The following is a 20,128-nucleotide window of genomic DNA, read 5'->3' on the forward strand; positions in this document are numbered from 1 at the left end:
AATCTGACTTGTGAGACCTGAAGTTGTCGCTTCCAAACAAACACTGTAGTTAGTCGCTAAAGTGAGTTGTCGCTGCCCTCAACCGGACTCGGGAGAACGCGGGTAAAATGCTGTCGACGACCTTCACAGGTGTGGCACCGGCTGCGGGACGAGGAGGTGCGGAGCCGGTTACGACACCGGGGTCAGTTAGACAAAGCAACGACTGCGGAGGTGCTCGGGTCGGGAGGGAGATATCAGAAGGAATCGGTGTGCAGGAGTGGCCCGACGGCTCCAAATATGAGGGAGAGTCTATAAATGGCCTCAAACACGGCAAAGGAAGGTACAGCTGGACAAATGGAGAGGTAGTGTGTGACATATTAAAGAATTAAACAGTTTCACTAGAGCATTTACTACCCCTTAGCTTTTAGGGTGTGAACACCTTAAAGCCAAGCTAAATGTAATTTAGATACAAATACACGCGTGGGTTGTTTTCTTTGGTGTAGTACTATGAGGGCTCTTTCTACAAAGACTACAAGCATGGAGATGGACTGTATTGCTGGCCCACGGGCCAAAAGTTCATTGGCAAGTTCTACCTCAACAGAAGGGAGGGATATGGTCAGCAAGTGTTCTCCGATGGAGCTGTCTTTCAGGTAAGCTGAACCGTTATTTAGATTATAGATACATCATAAAACAACGCACCTCTCCCCTCCTCTCAGGGCTTGTACCACATGGATCAGAGGTTTGGTCCAGGTGTGCTCAAATATCCAGATGGGCGAGAGGATGTGGGTCTGTGGCTCAAGGACCAACTGCTAAGGCTGTGTACCCCTTTGGAAGAGAGATTTAGCCTGAAGAATTTTCCTGAATATTCTGCCTACATGGATCCATCAGTCACTGCAAAATCCCCGACTCAGGTACATGCTGTGTCACCTAATAGTAATAATAATGAATAAGAAATAAGAGGCTAGAAATAAGAGCAGTCCTTAATGCTGTGTCATGCCCTTTCACAGCTGTAACACAGATAGTGTTTACATCAGAAAATCTGATGATTAATATTTTACTGCGTACATCTAAACTTACCATAAATGTACCCTTCTCACACCTCAGTCTATCTCTGGTAGTCTACAGCAACAAAAAAGGACACACTCTGAGGTAAGTCACAGCTTTTAATGAATAATTGGATGAGCTCTCTGAGTTAATATGACGCAGATCAGTTAACACCTCATCACCTTCAGGAGGATGAAGACAGAGATGTGCTGTTAGATGAGATTTTCATCTATCCACCTGGCATGGAGAGTTACTCAACAGATGGGGACCACTTGCCACTCCCCCCTGGTCGAAGGACAGAGCTGGATCGACATTTTTATGGCGAGCTGTGGGAGCCGGACGCTCATCCTTACCAAGGCTATGCAAGAGACCCACTGTCCACAATGCCATTACAGACCCGCCTTCAAGCTCACATACACAACCACAGGTCAGACTGGGTCCAAACACTGACAATTAGATCTGTGAGTCTGCAACATTCGTGGAACTTCATGTGTTTGTCTCTCAGGCTGCAGGCTGAAAATGTGGGCTGGGACACGGCAGCCGTTCTCTCTATGAACAGGGACAGTTTTGGTCCTAAAGGGCCTTTGGAAGTCAGTTCAGAATTGCTTATCCAGCACTCCTCCAAAGGAGACCTGCACGCTGTATCACAGATCCTCAGGACTGGTTTAGTCTACCCTGATGTAGCAGATTCGCACGGACACACAGCTCTGATCGCTGCCACCGTAACACATTACTAATTTTTGAACACAGCAAAATAAAAGGTTTTAACATTTTGCCCGCGGTTAAAATCTGAAGTAGTCTCATGTCTCATATTCTGTTTCTGTCAGGTAAACTGCCACAATGATGTGATCCACCTGTTGTTGGACATGGGTGTTGATATTGACAAGATGAACTGTGAAGGCATGTCTGCCCTCGCTGTGTGTCATGTCCTCTACTATCCTTTTCAATCTCTGCACATCACTGGAGCTGAACCACCTGCTAGAAACCAAGTAAGATCCAGCACGAGGCACCGTGACTTTGGGTTTTACCAAAAGTTCAACTCGTCTCAGATACCTATGGTTTTCTCACAGATAATTTCCCTTTTTCTTGACATTTATTTTCCCAGATCAGCCAAGTCGACCTCAATATGGACACATCGTTAATTAACAACCTCTCTGACCAGTAGGATTGTAGCTAATGTCCCTTCACACACACATTGTTCACTATTAACGATTTATATTCACACACATTGCTAAATGAAGCCAAACAACAAAACTGATTATGAATTTTTGGATAAAATACTGCTGTATTTATTTCTTGTGTTTTCAGATCAATAGAACCAACTGAACACATTTCACTTCTCAACCGTAAAGCATCCAGTGACAGTGAACTCCTCTCTGAGCGCAGGGTCGGACTGAATGATTGTGTCGCACAAGCTGAACACACACAGGGGGAGCCAAGGACAGAGGAAAGAGAGGACAGACACTGTGAGGAGACAGAAAGCATGAGGAGCAAAGGGAAGCAAAGAAAGACAGAGAGCAGATATGATCAGAGAAGGGAACGAGGAGTAAGTGAGGTTGAAGATACAGAAAGAGAATTTAAAAGGGGGGATAAGAAAGACAAACAGGGTGAGTCTGCTGAGACCAACGAGTTAAGCACAGATCACCTGGAAGAGGAGAGTTGCGAGGAGGATGAGAAAGATGTGGAGGATATAGAGGGTAGCGATGAGAGTGGAAAAGAGGACGTGTCTTTTGTAGAACGCTCCATTCAAGTGCTGGATGGTCACATTAAACTGGGCACCGTGCAGTGGAAGGGAGCTCAAGCTAAGGTAGCAAGCAAGGGTTCATGAGTAATGCGGAGTGATGCTTCTCTGTGATTGGTTTGATGAGTTGGTTTAGTTCACTCACAACTGTTAATGTGTTTGTCTTTGCAGCACGGCAAAAATCTGACCTCAAAACAGAGCTTTGACTCCACCTGTTGTCTCAGAAGCTACGAGATTCAAGTCACAGACAAAATGATCCAGCTCGCTGCTGAAGCTCTGAGTCGCACAGGGGTTTCCATGCTCTGCAGCACGCAGGAGACAGTACGCAAAATGGCTGCTATGAAAATAGAGTCAGTCCTTTTTCTTTCTGCCTCAATTTACTTTTTATTTTGTATTTAATTTGCTGCTGGCTCTAGTGATCACTCTGATGTTCTGTTTCACCATGCATATACATCCATCAGGCATAACATTATGATTACTGAAAGGCGCACTGAATAACACTGATTATCTTTTAATTATACCTGTTAGTTGGTGGGATATTTTAGGAAGAAAGAGAGCATTTTGTCCTCAAAGTTAATCTGTTAGCAGCAGAAAAATGGACAAGCGTAAGGAGAAGTGAGCCAATTTGACAAACGTTTATTGGCTAGAGGATGGGGTCAGATGTGGCTCTTGTGGGGTGTTCCCAGTCTGCAGTGGTCAGTATGTACCAAAAGTGGGCTAAGGAAGGAACCATGGTGAACCAGCATCAGGATCATGGGTCGCCAAAGTTCAGTGATGCATGTGGGGAGCAAATGCTGATCCAACAGACCAGGTACTCAAAAAAGTTATTGCTAGTAAGTTGCAAATAAGTCAGAGTGCTCATGCTCACCCTTGGTGAAAATACCAACAATGGACACGTGAGCATGAGAAGAACATTTATTCTGTGTGTGCGTCGCTTACCTGGAAAACTCCTGGCTGCACTATGCGAAGAAGGCAAGCTGGCATAGACAGTATGATGCTTTGAGTAGTGTTCTGCTGGGAAGTCTTGGGTTCTGCCATTTATGTGGATGTTACTTTGACATGTACCACCTACCTAAACACTGTTGCAGATCATTTACACCCTTTCATGGAAACGGTACGCCCTGATGGCTACACCCTGCCACAAAGCAAAAATGGTCCAGGAAAGGTTTAAGGAGCACAACAAGTTGGAGGTCAGATCTCAATTCAGTCGAGCATCTTTGGGGTGTGCTATACAAACAAGTCAGATCTATAGGAACCTCACCTAGCAACACAGAGGAGGTAAAGGATCTGTTGCTAACATCTTGGTACAGATCGCACACCTTAAGGGGTCTAGTGGAGTCCATGCCTCGATGTGTCAGAGCTGTTTTGCCTGTAAAAGGGGGACCGGGACAATATTACCCATATGGAAAAGATATATATAAATCTTATAAAGTTTTTATCTGTCTTGTATGAAACTTGTATGAAAAGCATACAAGAGTGAAAACACATATAAGATCCCTTGAAAAATTATATAATGAAACTTGTATGTTTTGTATACTTACTAAAAAAATATATGAAAGTAATGAGAAAGTGGCCACTTTCATGAGTAAATCATATATGTTTTTACTATTTCTTTTCCATATGGGTAGGCAGGTGGCCATAATGTTATGTTTGATCAGTGTAAGTAACCTGTGTGTGTTCTGTCTGAGCAGGCACCGCATTCGTTTGGGCACCATGAAACTGTTGTTGGACCGTGGAGCTGATCCCAACGCAGCCAGGATCCCCATGCCCGTGCTCTTTTTAGCCATTATGGCAGCTGACACCGAGAATGTGAGGAAACTGCTGCTGTGCGGAGCTCGCACTGACATCCCTCTTCCACCAGAGGCAGGAGCTCAACTTTTAAACAAATTTAAATAATATTTTGTACAGGCACAAAAGAAAAAAAAAATCCACAAACACAGAAAGAAAAAAAAAAAAGCACCTACATTAAACTCACCTGAAAATCTGCTTGTTTGTATAGAGGAAAGGCTTGTATCCCCTGCATGTAGCTGCAGCACTGCCAGGTCCAGCAGGTCCCAGAATCACACAGCTGCTGCTGCACGCCATCACCGACCCAGACGTACGGGCGTGCGACCAGGACGAGATCTACGAACCAGACAAGGTGTGTAGGTTTTAGAGTCCTGGGTTTTAGAGGTAAATGTGTTTGTGTTAGTTAACCTTTTTTTTTCTTTTTCTTTTTTATGTACTTATATATGTTATAGATTTCCACAAAGGCCACAGAAACACTAACTACCAGCCCACATCTCAAAGAAGGAGGCCGCACCGCTCTACATTTTGCCTGCCAGAGAGAAAGTGACTACAGGGTCGGAATGCATACAGTCACAGCTAAACACAGCACCACTATTTAATGATTACGTTACTGCTGCATCAAAGCAAAGTGCGGAGAACTGATGAATATTTAAGGTAAAAAAAAACACCTTTATTTTCCTTCCCAGAATGCCAGTGAAGTGGTTGCCATCTTGCTCTCCCACAGAGCCAGTACAGACCTTCTCTGGAGCGGCCACTCACCTCTCTCCTTGGCTATAGCAAGTGGCAATGAAATGGTACGACCTCGTTGTGCATGCACACTCACACATGCACGTGAGAGCCAAACCTCTCTTTGTCCCACACTATTTGTTGTTCCTCGTTTAGGCGGTAGACGAGCTGTTGAATGGAGGTGCAGATCTCAACTTACCCCTGGGCTGGAGGGTGGGCAGCGCGCTTTGTGCCCTCACCAACATCAACTACCACTTAGTTGGGCACAGAATTAAGCTGGTACCCACACAAACACATAATGACGACGAAACGTTTTTAAAAATTAATTTATTAACATTTGTACTTTTTTTGTGCAGCGATCAAAGATAAATGTGTTCTTAATGACTTCAAATGAGTCACTTTTGTTCAGCTTTCAGAGAAAATAAGTTTTCCTAACATCAGTACGGCTTTTGTTTGGTTTAGTTGGACACGTTAACTAAGGCTGGAGCTGATATCTTGATGCCAGTTACAGTGTGTGGCATTGTTGGAACTGCAGTCGATTATGCACGCTACTCCTTCAAACAGGTAACACTCCAGCCATACTACATTGAATGAATCTAATGTGAATTGCTGAAGAATGTCCAGTGACTATCAGCTGTAGGTACTGGCAGTGCTGCACCTTACTGGTTCATCCAGTATTTTATGTTAATCATGGAGGGCCATGCTGGTATACACGGGGGCTGAGTGAGAAGGCTTTTTAGAGTTTTATTTTTATATATATATTTATACTCCTGTCTGCCTTTATGCTCCTATTTAGGACTCACATATTGCTTATACTCCTTTCCACGCTTTGAGCATTCGGGAGAGAAAAATATTCGAAGCACGGCAAAAGCTACTGAGCAAGATGGAAGACTTGATGAGGCAGGTTGCTGCTGAGAGGGAAACTGGTAATATAAAGAGAATAGCTTCCACTGGATACTTGGTGTAATGCACTTGTCCTTTTATTATTGAATATGCCTCTAAATCATAGAGTGTGTGTCCGTGCATGTGCGTGTGTGCGTGCGTGCATTTGTACTGCATGATTGGCAGGAGACCTTTCCTCCAACAAGGCTCTTGCCAGAAATAAAAGCCTACCAGAGGAAACACAAGAGCACAGGTACACATACACTCACATTCATCTACAGTAAGGCGCTGCTCTAGTTCCTTTTTCCTGTTGTCTGTCATTTAAACTTTTACTTCAACTAATGTCAGTTTCTAGTAACTTATTTGTGACTCTTTTCGTGTAAACCTGTTCTCAGGAAACCAGTGTTAAAGTTCTGCTTTCACTGCGGTCGCTCAGTGTCTGTGAATCTGACCCCGGGCAGGCGCTGCAACAAGGTCTCCTACTGCTCCAGGGCCTGCAAGCTCAACTCCTGGGAAGAAAGACACAAGAAAGAGAGCGTCCAGGTATCAGGTGGGAGTCAGAGACCCTCCTTCCAACAGTTAGAGCCAAACTTCAGCAGCCTTAAAATATTTGATGACATTTTTTCACAAGTGCTTTGAATATATGAATCACTTATCTGAATAATAAAATGATGTTTAGAGAACAATTAATGATACAGAGAATTTGTGAAATGCTGATTCAGTTTTGGAAGAATAGAGCATGTAAATACTGTATTTCTTTCTTTCCAGCATCTGTTGACAGTGCCCAGAAAAGTGCTGTGTCAAAAACCCAACGAAGTCCCAGGGCTTTGTCTGCCATCTTGAAATCCAAAACAGCCCCCAAGCCACTGAGTGTCCAGTTCAAATCCCAGAGAGAACTAAAGCTGTTGAGCAAGGCAGAGAAAAAGTTGGAGAGCCAAAATCCACTCAATCTGAGGGAAAACTACAGCCACAACTGATGGATATTAACATTTCTGTTTCATTATGTCTAATATTGACTACCTAATTTAACAAAGCACTCAGATCACATCACTGTATGTGGTTGAATGGTGGTGGCAGCATTTGTGCCATAATATTTCTCATATTTGTAGCTGTCAGATTACAATATAAAATAGCATTAACTGTAAATTGTGTTATTATTAACTTGTGCTGTTGAATCAGATTACCTTTGTCATTGTCAAGTGCAGTCCCTGCGGCTCAAGAGAAAAAGTTTAAATAAAATTTAAAAAAATATATAAAAAATGAGGTCACTGTCTTGTCAAAATAAATGTTTTTGCCCATGTTCTTCATTCCCATGATAATATCTGGCTGAGTGTTTCATGAGAAAGGTGAAGCATGACAGTTATGCCACATGTGGTCTATCAAAGTTCAGTCTATGATGAGGAACAAGGGTATAGATGACAGTTTAAAAAACAGCAAATGGACCTTAGATTAAATTTTTATAGTTAACGTCATTCTAATGAATATGATGATAGCTTCTGTTTTTCACTTAGCCAGTCTGCGCAGTTCTTGTTACTTATACATTCATGAAGTATTAAAGGCTCGCCTTACTGTCAGTGAAAGTAGCATCACAAATAATTCGTGTCTCATTAGATTTGTGTCTTCCTGGTTTCAAACTGGGGATCTCTCACGCATTAGCCTGAATTGTGAACCGCAACACTAATGGAACAACTTTCTATAGGAAAAAATCAAACCCTGAATATTTCATTATAAGTAACTTTTCTTTAGCACCACCCTTAGGTTGTAATATATGCCTACTGACTGGGGAGATAAGTGTTATGTCTTCCTCACTTTAGAGCCTGACTAGATTTTATTTAGGTGTTGCTATCACAAATCATGATCCTGAGGGTTAAAAACAAAACAAAAGCTGGAGCAGCTCTTTTTCCCCACTCTCAAGACCATCCATTGTGTCATGAATAGGACAGAAACTCCACTGTTATCCCTAAATCTGAGATCCAACTAATGGATGGACTCTTCTCTTCAGCATCTGAATATATAATTTTATGTCACATCTTAATCGCAAAATAACTCTCCATGTCGGTTATTTTGCATTTGATACATCAAATAAATAGACTCAAAAAATCATTTTGTAAAATCCCTTTTTGGATGCATCATTCAGACATTCCCAGTAACATCATAACACAGACTATTTGTGCAAAGAAAGGCTCATTAAAGGCTCGTAATGATACATGCTGAATTGCCTGTTAGACTGGTTTTCATCAGCAGCAGGTTTACAGTAGGCTGAGGTTGCTGCCTGTACTTTGTTTCATACGTCATCATACGCTGATGAGTCAGAGGGACGGACAAACAAGGACCAGGAACAGGCTGGTGTGACCCAGAGTCACCTCAGCCTCAGCAAGAAGTAGGAAAACGTATTCAGAGAAGGAAGGCTTCTTACAAAACCAGACCGAGGAGAAAGAGATGACCGAGGACTTGGAGGAGCAGGAAGACGAGCTGCTCGCTCTCCAGAGTATCTTTGATGCGGACGAGTTTGTTCGGGACGAGTCGAAGTCTGCCGGAGAAATCCGAGTATGTGTCGAGCTTCCTGTCGGCTTCAGCGTGGCTCTCAGAGAGGGTAAATCAGAGGCGCCGGGGTTGTCAAACACGCGACTGCTGGACCGAAAAGGTCCGATCTGATGTTTTTGGAAAATGTTGGTTTGGAATATTAGGAAGCACCTTTACTGTTACAGCCTTAATCATCTACTTAAGATAAAAATGGGTTTTATGTAGCCAATGATGTAAAATGAGTTAAACACTTGTTCTGCATTAGGCGAGCCCGTAACAATGTAATGAGCATGTTTTTGTTGGCCTTAAATGGGAAGTATGATGTATGAATTAAATATATCTATATTAAATATACCTTTGAACAGCTTAATGTCATCAAGCATCATTTATAGCTTTTGCTATTTGAGTTCATGTGACAGAATATATCAAATATTTTCTGTCGAATACACCCAAATTATTTAAAAACAAATAAACAAACATTACAGAAAGAGATTAGTTCATCTGATGAGCTCGTATTTTTCTTTCTAAGGTGAAAGTCTGCGTCAGTATGATATTTCCTTCCTTCCACCGCTGCTTTTGAACTTTGGGCTTCCTGAAGACTACCCTTCCTCCTCCCCTCCCTCCTTCAGCCTCACCTGCAGCTGGCTGACTCACACGCAGGTAATCAGCAGTCAAGTCATTGTTGGTCACATGTTCAGCCTGCCAGTGTGTGAGAGGTTCACAGGACATTGTAGAGGCTCAGTAAAGATGACAACAATCTATTCTCCCTCTCCCTCCACAGTTGGCTGCACTGCGTGCTCATCTCGCTGATCTCTATGAGGCCACTGGGGGAGCTGTGGTGCTCTTCTCCTGGGTGCAGTTTCTCAGAGAAGATGCTCTGAGGTTCCTGAACATCCACAGTAAGCTGGATCTTCCTCCTGATGAACGCAGCACCCTGCATTATAACCAGGACCAACACGATGCTGAACTCTCAGAACCAAAGAACAATTCAGAGCCAGAGTTCTCTGTACCATCCTCGGAAGTTCAGGAGAATCCTTCAGACGGGAGCAGCGCAGACTCTCAGGGAGCTTCGGCTTTAGACTCCTGCAAGCATGACCAGAATGATCTGAACTCTCACCAGAGCCAGAGTGATCTAACCTCAGATTATCAAAGAGCTCTTTCTCCAGAGCCTGCAAGGCAAGGCAAGTTTATTTGTATAGCACAATTCAACAACAAGGTGATTCAAAGTGCTTTACAGAGACATTAGAAACAAGAACAAATAAAAAGCATGATTTAAAATTGATTAAAACAAGCAAATAAACTAACTAACTAATTAACAAACAAACAAACAAACAAAACAGTATATAAAATCAAAACAGATAAAATCAGAACAGTAGATAAAATCAGTAGTTAAATGTAAGTTTTGAAATTTAAGCTTAAAGTGTGGATTTGGTGCTTTATTCAAATGCAGCTGAGAACAGGTGAGTCTTCAACCTGGATTTAAATAAACTGAGTGTTTCAGCTGATCTGAGGCTTTCTGGGAGTTTGTTCCAGATATAAGGAGCATAAAAGCTGAATGCAGCTTCTCCGTGTCTGGTTCTGACTCTGGGAACTGATAAAAGACCGGATCCAGATGACCTGAGGGATCTGGATGGTTCATACTGGGTCAGGAGGTCATTGATGTATTTTGGTCCTAAACCATTCAGAGCTTTATAGGCCAGCATCAGAACTTTAAAGTCTATCCTCTGACGGACAGGCAGCCAGTGTAAAGACCTCAGAGCTGGACTGATGTTGTCCACTTTTTTGGTCTTAGTGAGGACTCGAGCAGCAGAGTTCTGAATGAGCTGTAGTTGTCTGACTGATTTTTTAGGTAGACCTGTAAAGATGCTGTTACAGTAATCAAGCCTACTAAAGATGAATGCATGGACTAGTTTTTCCAGGTCCTGTTGAGACATCAGATCTTTTATCCTTGATATATTCTTGAGGTGATAGTAAGCTGACTTTGTTATTGTCTTAATGTGTTTTTCTAAGTTTAGGTCTGCATCCATCACTACACCCAAATTTCTCGCCTGGTTTGTGGTTTTTAGATGTATAGATTGAAGTTCTCTGGTGACCTGTAATCGTTTTTCTTTGGCGCCAAAGACTATTACCTCAGTTTTGTTTTTGTTTAGCTGGAGAAAATTGTGGCACAACCAGTCATTGATTTCCTCAATGCATTTACCAAGAGCCTGTACAGGGCCTCGGTCTCCTGGTGACATTGTGATATATATTTGTGTGTCATCTGCATAGCTGTGATAGTTTATTTTGTTGTTGTTTATAATCTGTGCCAGTGGGAGCATGTAGATGTTAAACAGAAGGGGTCCCAAGATGGAACCTTGGGGAACTCCACATGTGATACTTGTCTGCTCAGATGTGAAGTAACCTATTGATACAAAGTATTTCCTGTTTTCTACGTATGTTTTGAACCAGTTTAGTACAGTTCCTGAAAGACCTGTCCAGTTCTCCAGTCGTTTGAGTAATATGTTGTGGTCAACTGTATCAAATGCTGCACTGAGATCCAGTAAAACTAGGACTGACATTTTTCCACTGTCTGTATTCAGACATATGTCATTAAACACTTTGGTCAGAGCGGTTTCAGTGCTGTGGTTCTGTCTAAAACCTGACTGGAAGGCATCGTAGCAATTATTCTGTTTTAAGAAGTAACTGAGCTGTTGGGAAACTGCTTTTTCAATGATCTTACTTAAAAACGGGAGATTTGAGATCGGCCTGTAGTTGTTCATTTGTGTCTTGTCAAGATTGTCCTTTTTCAGTATAGGTTTGATTACAGCAGTTTTTAGTGATTCTGGAAACACACCTGATAATAAAGAAAAGTTGACGATCTGTAACAGGTCTGACTCTAAAGTCTTTGAGACCTTTTTGAAAAAACTTGTTGGCAGGACATCTAAACAGCAGGAGGAGGAGTTCAGTTGACCTAAGATGTCCTCCAGGTCTTTGCTGTTAATAGGTTGAAACTGTTTCATGGTGTTTAAACAGTTTTTTGGTGGACACAGTACATATCCTGGATCTGCTGTTGATGTACCAATTGCTTGTCTAATTTTTTGGATTTTTTCAGTGAAGAATTTGGCAAAGTCATTGCAGGCCATGGTCGAATGAAGTTCAGCTGCCACTGACACAGGAGGGTTTGTTAGCCTGTCAACTGTAGAAAATAAGACCCGAGCATTATGGCTGTTTTTAGTGATGATGTCAGAGAAGTAGGACCTCCTTGCATTCCTCAGTTGTAAATTATAATTGTGAAGTTTCTCTTTATAGATGTCATAATGAACCTGGAGGTTTGTTTTTCTCCATCTGCGCTCAGCTTTCCTACACTCTCTTTTTTCATTTTTCACCAGTGTGGAGTTTCTCCATGGAGACTTTTTCCTTCCAGAGATAACCTTCACCTTAATGGGAGCAATAGTGTCCATTACATTTAACATGTTAGCATTGAAGCTATTGACGAGCTCATTGACTGACCCTCTGGGCAGGTCAGGTGTTAATGGGAAGACCTGGTTAAAAATTGCACTACTGTGTTCAGTTATACACCGTTTTGTGATCACTGTTGTTGATATATTTGTGTGGGCTGAGATTTTACTTTCAAAGAAAACACAGTAATGATCAGACAGGCCCACATCAGACACAGTAACCTTTGAAATGCTCAGGAAATGCTCAGGCCTTTGGAGATCAGTAGGTCAAGAGTGTGTCCTCTATTATGTGTGGCCTCTGTTACATGCTGAGTCAGCCCAAAGTTGCCCAGAGTGTTACTCAGGTCTTTAGTCCCTTTGTCCTGAGGGTTGTCCACATGAATGTTAAAATCCCCAGCAATAATTACACAGTCAAAATCAACACAGATCACAGACAGCAGTTCACTGAGGTCATTAAAAAAGTCTGTGCAGTATTTGGGAGGCCTGTAAACATTAAGAAACACTCCAAAACCAAACCACACACACTCCAGATGTGACAATCCTCCAAGCCTCAGAGTTTAATGTTGATCTCCAGGATGATCTTTCTTCATCTGCAGAGAAATCCAAGCATCATCAAAGTGTCCGGGAAGATTTCTTAAATGAAGGAGATGCTTCTCTCTCATCGCTGCTTCCCTCTACCTCCTCAGGCACGTTAGATCCAAGTGAACTTGGAGCTGCTTCTCTGCCGGTCCAGCCCACAGATTCTCCTCAGAGTGAAGAGCAAACCCTCTCTGGTCTCTTTTTATCTCCATCACAGACTCTGCTGTCCCACATTTTGATCTATGATGCGGCCCAGAAACACAAAGTGTTTGCCACCACTTTCTTTGACTGCGGGGTTTGTTTTATGGGCCGGCTCGGGTCCGAGTGCGTGAAGCTGTCACCGTGTGGCCACGTCTTCTTTTTTTTTTTTTTTTTTTTTTTTTTTTTTTCTAAATGACATCAGAAACAGCAGTATGCGACATTACGTGATGGCAGAGCTTCAGTTCATCCTTTGTCATTTTTTTTTTTTTTTTTTTTTTTAATAAATAGGACAGGGGGAATGAATGAGAGAAAGAGGGGGAGAGAAAGAAAGAAAACCAAAGGGGAGAAGAGACGGTGAGAAGGGGGGGGAAGAGAGAGAGAAAAAAAAAAAGAACTCCTGGGTCACCTGTATGGAGAAAAAAAAAAACAAACAAACAAAAAAAAACAAACAGAGGAGACAGCAAACAACAAAGAGTAACATAATAATAGAGAAAACAAAGCACCATCACAATAAACTAGCTAGTCATAGATATCAATATTTACTAAATAATAAACGATATTGTGCAGCACGCAAGATAGACAGCGCACAGTGTGCTTTGAGGCAGCAGCCAAGAAAGCTTTAGTCCGCGTCTGTGAATACCCATGTGTGCATACCTGTGTGGATCAGCATGCTTGCATTCCAAAGGTTTCTCCATGTAATGATCTGCTAGGGAGTGTGGGGGGGCCACAGCCCCGTCCTCCAGGGTGTGAAGCGGGTATGGAGGAGATCAAAACTCCAGACATCCAGAGGCCCCCAGAACACAAGAGACCATGGAAGACCAACAGAGGGGCAGCCGCGCCACTGTTCCAGTAAGAGCTGAGGAGAGTCCCAGATGAGGGCTCGCCCAGCAGCCGCGGAGCAGAAGTCAGGGGGAGTTGCAGTGACGCGCCCGTGAGCTCCGCCGGCCCCCAGCTGTGCCTGAGTGACCGAGCCCCAGGCCGAGAGGCCGGGGGCACCCCACCTCCAAAGGGGCCCGAGCGAGCCCCAGGCCCCAGGCCCCGACAAGCGGCCGCCAAGGAGTGAGCCGGTGTGTACCCGGACGCCCACCCCCAGACACAAAGAACCACCAACACACCGACACCTGAGGGAGTCCGCCACCGGCAGGGGAAGTGGTGGTGGGTGGAGATAGGCCTCCAAACCTTGGAGGGCCTGAGGTGTCCCCAGAGAGGTGGCGTCTGATACCCAACCTGACATATAGACACAGACATACAGGCACACACAGACACAAACATCCATTCCCACCCTCATGCTCTCATATGCACTCACTCCACACTCAACCAACGTGGAGACAGACATAAAGAGACGCTGTACACACAATCACACTCCCCAAGCGTACTCTACAAACCGGGTCTAGGTACCCTTGCCCCTGGAGGGGGGAATTGCACCCAGACCCAGGTGGTGTTACCCTTTTCCCTGCGGTGGGGAGAGGCAGACCACCCCGACTCCGCAGCAGCAGGGAGGCCCCACACCCCAGACCGCAGTCGGACGGCCAACTCCTCCTACTAGCCCTCCCGCTCCAGCAGGCCGCAGAGAATGGGGGTGGGAGAAGACTCCAAACCTCCCTCCGTCTTCTGCCGGGCCTGTCTCTGCGAGTTCTGTACGGTTCAGATCACAGAGGGGAACGTCCGGGATGTCACCTGTCCTCAGGCAGACTGCGCTGGTGCCCCTACACCTGCACAGGTAGAAGCTACGCGCAGCCTTCAACCTGCAGAATGGTTTCAACAACTGTAGTGTTTGGTCCTTTCATCTAATATCAAAACACATTTTAAAAGCTGTTAAAAATAGCTACAGGTAGAAGGATCAAGCACAGAGGAATTTCGGCCTCACTTTGTGTCTCTGCTTTTTCGTCTCTGTTGTGTTTGTAGGTGCAGAGTCTGGTAGGGGAGAAGCTGTTCAGCCGCTATGACCGTCTCCTGCTGCAGAACACTTTGGACAGCATGTCTGGTCTGTTTCTATTGCTGTTAAACTGAGTGTGTCGTAAAGTTTTTCATACACTGATTGGAATGTATTTATTACATTTCTGTATTAGACCAGACAGAAAGAACATCTTTAGCTCTTTTTCAATAAATGTTTTTGTCTCGCAGATGTGACGTACTGTCCTCGAACATCCTGTGGCTCTGCTGTTATTTTGGAGAAGTCCAGCAATGCAGTGCTTTGCTCTGAGTGCAGCTTTGCCTTCTGCGTCACGTGCAGAATGACCTACCATGGATTAGAAGAGTGTGAAACCAAGAAAAAACATGCAAGAGATGCATTGCAAACCGCTTTAAAAAGCCTAGACTTGCCACAGTCACAAGGTACACAAAGGCACACTATTTCAATGACTATGTGGATATCTCTTATGTTTACTAAAAATCCAAGTATGTTTTTTAAACTGATAATTTTTTGGTGTACTGGTTATTAATGTTAAAATATTCAGTCACAGGACGAGTGGTGTGAATGTTGTCCTGTTTCAAAGAAAATCATAAAGTCAGTCATTTCAAAGCAGGAAGTACAAGAATCAACATAGAGATGTCCCAGTATTGTGTCTCGTGTCAGTGCAGGACTCAACAGCATCAATCCAAGTGCAGCAGCCTCTGTAGAGGTGTAAGATTACTTTACAGCACTTACAAGTCACGAATGCGACTGAAAAAAATATATTTATTTGATCCGATTCTAATAGTAGCACTTTGTTTGATTAATCTTTAACCCTACACTGAAGGCTTTTTGTGTGTTGATGCAAATGTTGTTTTGTGCTCTGTGCTATCTGTGTCTCTCAGAGGGGTTGAGTGCTCTCTTGAATGACTATAAACATGGCAGTAAGGAGAGGAAACGCCTGCTGGTGAGCAGATATGGTAACATGCTGGTAATGCTGGAAAGTAATCTGAATGACACCTGGTTGGCCAACAACAGCAGATGCTGTCCTCACTGCTTCAGCAGAATCGAGGTATTTAGTCATGTGCGCACGGAGAGTTTCTGGCTGTTTTGAAGTCATGTGACTTTGCCTGCTCACGTGTTGTGTTTCATGTTGCAGAAGAATGGAGGATGTGACCACATGTTATGCACTCAGTGTGGACAGGACTTCAGTTGGTGCTGCGCTCTCAGACTGACAACAAAAAATGGAAAAACGCACTTACAAGAATATGTCTGTGAGAACCACCGAAAATAGCCTCCCAGTGCTTCCGCTACTTTCACCAGCAGCCCATCATTTTGTCACATTAAAATCAGTTTTATTTAAAAAGATTAAAAGAGAAATGAGATCTGATTGAAACAAAAAACAGAAATTTACATCCTGTGAAGTGTTTTGACCCAGACATGTCATACTGTATCATGGTCAGCAGAGGGCGCTAAACAACAAGAATGACAAAGCAGTAACATGACAAGTTCCTTTTGGTAACTTTAGAAAAGCTAATATGTAAAACAGTCTGTTTGTTTGTTATTTTCAATAAATTGATACATGAATTTAACAAATGATGAACTGATTTATTTAACCTGGATGCTATAAAAACACTTCAGGAAAATATCCTCTGTAAAACTATACAATAGCAAACCTGTAATGTAGAATATCTTATACACATATTTCTATATGAGACGTTCTTGCAGCTGTTTCTTAGATTCTCTGAGATCTACAGTGTACATATTAATTATTAATCTTCGTCTACTCTTTTTTGACTTAACCTCATGTTTTATCACTGTTGCATATGTAAAATCACAGCATAAGGTCCTCACTATGTGCCTGTAAAACATGTTCTCCCTAGTTATAATTGTAGCTCATTGTTGTCTTCACTGTCAGTAAACCCACTGTTTTTGTTTTTCAAGTAATGTATAAAGCGTGTGGTTGTAATTACTACCTATAGCCACAGTTCCAGCAGTCTGGAAAAAGCCTTTTTTACTCCAAAAGATTAAGTTAAGATTCATTAAATAATTAAATAAATGTGTAATTCATTCATTAAAATGATAAATGAAAAATATATATGAATACACAATTAAATGTCAATTCATTTCATTTAAAAGATAATTATTTATTTCAAATTTTAATAAATTAAAGATGCTACTTTCTTTACTTACTTTTTGATTCATGTATTTGTTTAATTCATTTTGGCACATGTGGGTCTCAAGACTCATGCACACATTTTCTTTTATTATTAAATCATCCGGTTCATACCAGACCATTAGAATATTGTGTCTGACACCTCCAATTTTGTGTAATATCAAGGCTACACTAATAGAGATTGGTTAATATGTGTTTACAATCATTACGGCGTGCCATGATGATCTGGTTTAATCTCTAATGGTGCCTTAGGAACAAACAGGTCGAGAACAGTAGTCTGTAAGCAGGTTAAAAGGCTCATAGCGGTCCTGTATACTTCATTTCTACAGAGGTCAGTCTGTGTAGCAGATAGTGGCGAAGAAGAGAAAAGCTTATAACCCTTGAACTGCATGTCTCATTTCCCTTGCAGCAGCAGGCTACAGGTAGATCCTGAACATTTGGCTTCTTCACACTCACCAACTTCCTGTTTTGAAACGTCCCCCTCCATTCTTGCACTGTTCTGTCACAACACTGGAACAAAGACCACTGCTGCATACAACTGGAAATCTACAGATGTCTCGTATATCAGGCCAGCATGTTTGACTTTCTGTGTCTCTTCCAGGAAAATCCTGCTTCCACCCCAGGGGGAGGTCATCACTTCCTCATAAATGTCTAAACAACACTTTGCTTTTCTAAGGCAAACTGTTGCAGCAGGAGCCCTGGCCTGGAACTCCTGCTGCACTTGTACTTGACAAGCCTCTTGGTGGTTCTTCTGAGAGAAAAACAGCAAATGAAGAGGCACTCAGAAAATAATCATGTCAAGGACTATAAAAGACAAGTTATATGTTTCTACTGAACTATGGAGAGCAGTCATTTAACAAAACAATCTCAAATAAAATGAGGAGAAGGACTGCATGGTGAGTAAATAATACAGAAATCTTCTTTCCTGGAACTGAACAGGTAAAAAAATAAATCAGGTGAGGACAATGGAGGCAACACAGACCTCAAAATGACACCCTGGACAGGTCACCAGATAACACAAAGAGACAGACTAACTGCATGTCTGCATGAAGCCCGAGTACCCAGGGAGAACCCACACAAGCACAGGAGAACATGCAAACTCCATACAAAAAGGCCCCGGTGAGATGGTGGAGTCTAACCCCTTCTTGCTGTGAGGCAACGGCTCATTTCATTTTTTAATCTTCTTCACATAGAACAATTAGCAGATGTTATAACTGACATGTATTACAACTCTGGGACAATATGAGATCAAGGAAGAAGCTGGCAGTTGACTTTATGCATTTGTAAACAAAGAAGAAATTGTCACTGTGACAACTTTAACCCCTTGCATTGGGGATTTTGTATATTATTTATTTATTTATAGTTTTATTATTACATAAAAATATAATATAAAGCATCATGAATTCATACCAACAATGACTTCTCTGTGTCTTTTGTAAACTTCATTAGTCCTGCCCGCATTCAGTTCCAGTAATTCTGCAGATACCTACCTTTAGTCGCACCAGATTTGTGTTACTTCCTTTATAATTACAGACTTTCTGCTGTTATTCGTGCAGAAAAGGTAAAAAGAAATGCATATACAGTGCAGCACAAGTCTTGAGTCATGCCTCATTTCTTAATATTTTGCTAGAAATATGGGACACAGGTGCGCTGATTCATTAAAACACCTGCAAATATGTTGTGTATTTTAATCATGCTTCAATAATATTGAGGTCTGTCAACTGGCGAGGCCAGTTCATTGAATTTAATTACTGATGAGGCTTTCATGGATCATCTGCAGCCCCAGATATATCTCTCAGGTCTTTGCTGCATTTATTTTATGTTGTGGACATGACTTTCAGGTAATGATCATCTGCTGTAGACAGTTTTTAGGCTTCCTGCATCTTCTTTTGTCCTCCATTAGCCCAGTTTCCTCAATTTCTTTGAGAACACACTGCACACCATGCTGTGATTAGTCGGTTTTTCAGTAGTAGTAGTTTCAAAGTTGTCCAAAGGATAGCTTTGAAAAAAAGCCTGGAGAACTGTTGCTGGAGACCACTTTAAAACTGACATGAAAGGCTGGCTCCTTGGAAGCAAAACATTAAAGAGAGGGGTTGCTAAAGACTTTTGCACAGTACTGCACGCACACATCAGAACCAAAGACCAATAACAGCCCTGAGTGATGGTTGTTGTTTCAGTCAGATTCATATTGATGTCTCACTGAGCTGACTGTCAGACGTGTGCTGAGCTGTCAGTTTGAAGCAAATCCCTCTTGAGTCTTCTAGGACCACTGATGCAATGATGTGAAGTAGCACTGCATAGCCTTGCATTTACCATAATGAATTGTAAATATCGCTGTTTTAATGCAGAGTAAAACTTTTTTTAAAAACGCCATTTTATAAATCATTATAACAAAAAATAACAAAAAACAAAAGAACGAACAGATCAAATGGCCATCCCATCCTTGATGAAAGCTAACGACTTGTGCTAACGGCCTGTGCACCACATTTCCGGCAATCTGTTCATACTTTTTTTGTGATATCCCGCTGACAGATAAACAATACCAGGGGCGCAGGAACAGCTTTCCTGGCAGAAGTAATATCAAGGATAGTGAGTAAGGCCTGGTTATCAGTGCAGTGGAAACTAGGCTATGGAGGAGCGTCTTCTCCCTGTGAGTCAATAACAGCATCAACTAACAGAACATTTATTTCCCCTGGAGCGGTAGGAGCTGGGTCGTGGAAGAGAAAGCTTGAGACATGAATTCACTGTAATAATTATTAGCTTAGATCCATTATAGTGATCGCCACATTTATTCAGACCCCCCCCCCCCCCCCCCCCAAACGCACACACACACACACAGAAGTTGTTCAGGCATCCATTTAGTCAGTCAGTGGTATATTGGCAACACTCTTCAGAGGCACTAAAAGTATGCTGAGGTTTTCAAGGAGATTACAGGAGCATTATGGGAGGTTTGGGGGACCCCACACTATAAATGAAGGTGTGTGTGTGGGGTGTGTGAAAGATCTTCTTAAAAATAAGTTTTCCCCAAGGCTTACAACAGCTAAAGGTCAAGAAAGACCCTTAACTGTGTGTGGTTTCATTGGAAGTTATGGGCTGTAACCACAGTCTGGAACTGATGTGTACTCAGAGTGCTGTCAGCGTGAGCTGTTAGGAAGCCGTCA

The 20,128-nt window shown here is 42.5% G+C and overlaps 1 protein-coding gene and 1 pseudogene across 2 annotated transcripts; both read left to right on the forward strand.

Annotated features, from left to right (window-relative positions):
* On the forward strand, positions 1–7,319 carry ankmy1 (ankyrin repeat and MYND domain containing 1). Its single transcript, XM_080887587.1, has 19 exons — positions 1–341; positions 483–629; positions 696–890; positions 1,084–1,128; positions 1,212–1,745; positions 1,851–2,012; positions 2,129–2,184; positions 2,332–2,830; positions 2,936–3,114; positions 4,456–4,627; positions 4,764–4,904; positions 5,005–5,106; positions 5,239–5,346; positions 5,435–5,557; positions 5,741–5,842; positions 6,075–6,204; positions 6,347–6,413; positions 6,556–6,710; positions 6,929–7,319. Exons 1-19 carry the CDS (start codon positions 108–110, stop codon positions 7,135–7,137), a joined length of 3,360 nt encoding a protein of 1,119 aa, XP_080743713.1. The 5' UTR covers positions 1–107; the 3' UTR covers positions 7,138–7,319.
* Positions 7,320–8,488: 1,169 nt separating this feature from the next.
* Positions 8,489–16,662, forward strand: LOC308400268 (E3 ubiquitin-protein ligase RNF14-like; annotated as a pseudogene). The gene is made up of 9 exons (XR_013974812.1): positions 8,489–8,753; positions 9,213–9,343; positions 9,465–9,876; positions 12,618–13,050; positions 14,506–14,620; positions 14,806–14,884; positions 15,025–15,234; positions 15,697–15,863; positions 15,951–16,662. The product of XR_013974812.1 is annotated as an E3 ubiquitin-protein ligase RNF14-like (transcript).
* Positions 16,663–20,128: the final 3,466 nt, after the last annotated feature.

Source organism: Rhamphochromis sp. 'chilingali', assembly GCF_963969265.1.
Source record: "Rhamphochromis sp. 'chilingali' genome assembly, chromosome: 7".
In the NCBI taxonomy this organism is placed as follows: domain Eukaryota; kingdom Metazoa; phylum Chordata; class Actinopteri; order Cichliformes; family Cichlidae; genus Rhamphochromis; species Rhamphochromis sp. 'chilingali'.

Coding starts and splice junctions, on each gene's coding strand:
- ankmy1 (XM_080887587.1), top strand. CDS start 108: ATGCTGTCGACGACCTTCACAGGTGTGGCACCGGCTGCGGGACGAGGA. Junction 5,347..5,434: donor TAGCAAGTGGCAATGAAATG/GTACGACCTCGT, acceptor TTCCTCGTTTAG/GCGGTAGACGAGCTGTTGAA. Junction 6,414..6,555: donor GAGGAAACACAAGAGCACAG/GTACACATACAC, acceptor ACCTGTTCTCAG/GAAACCAGTGTTAAAGTTCT.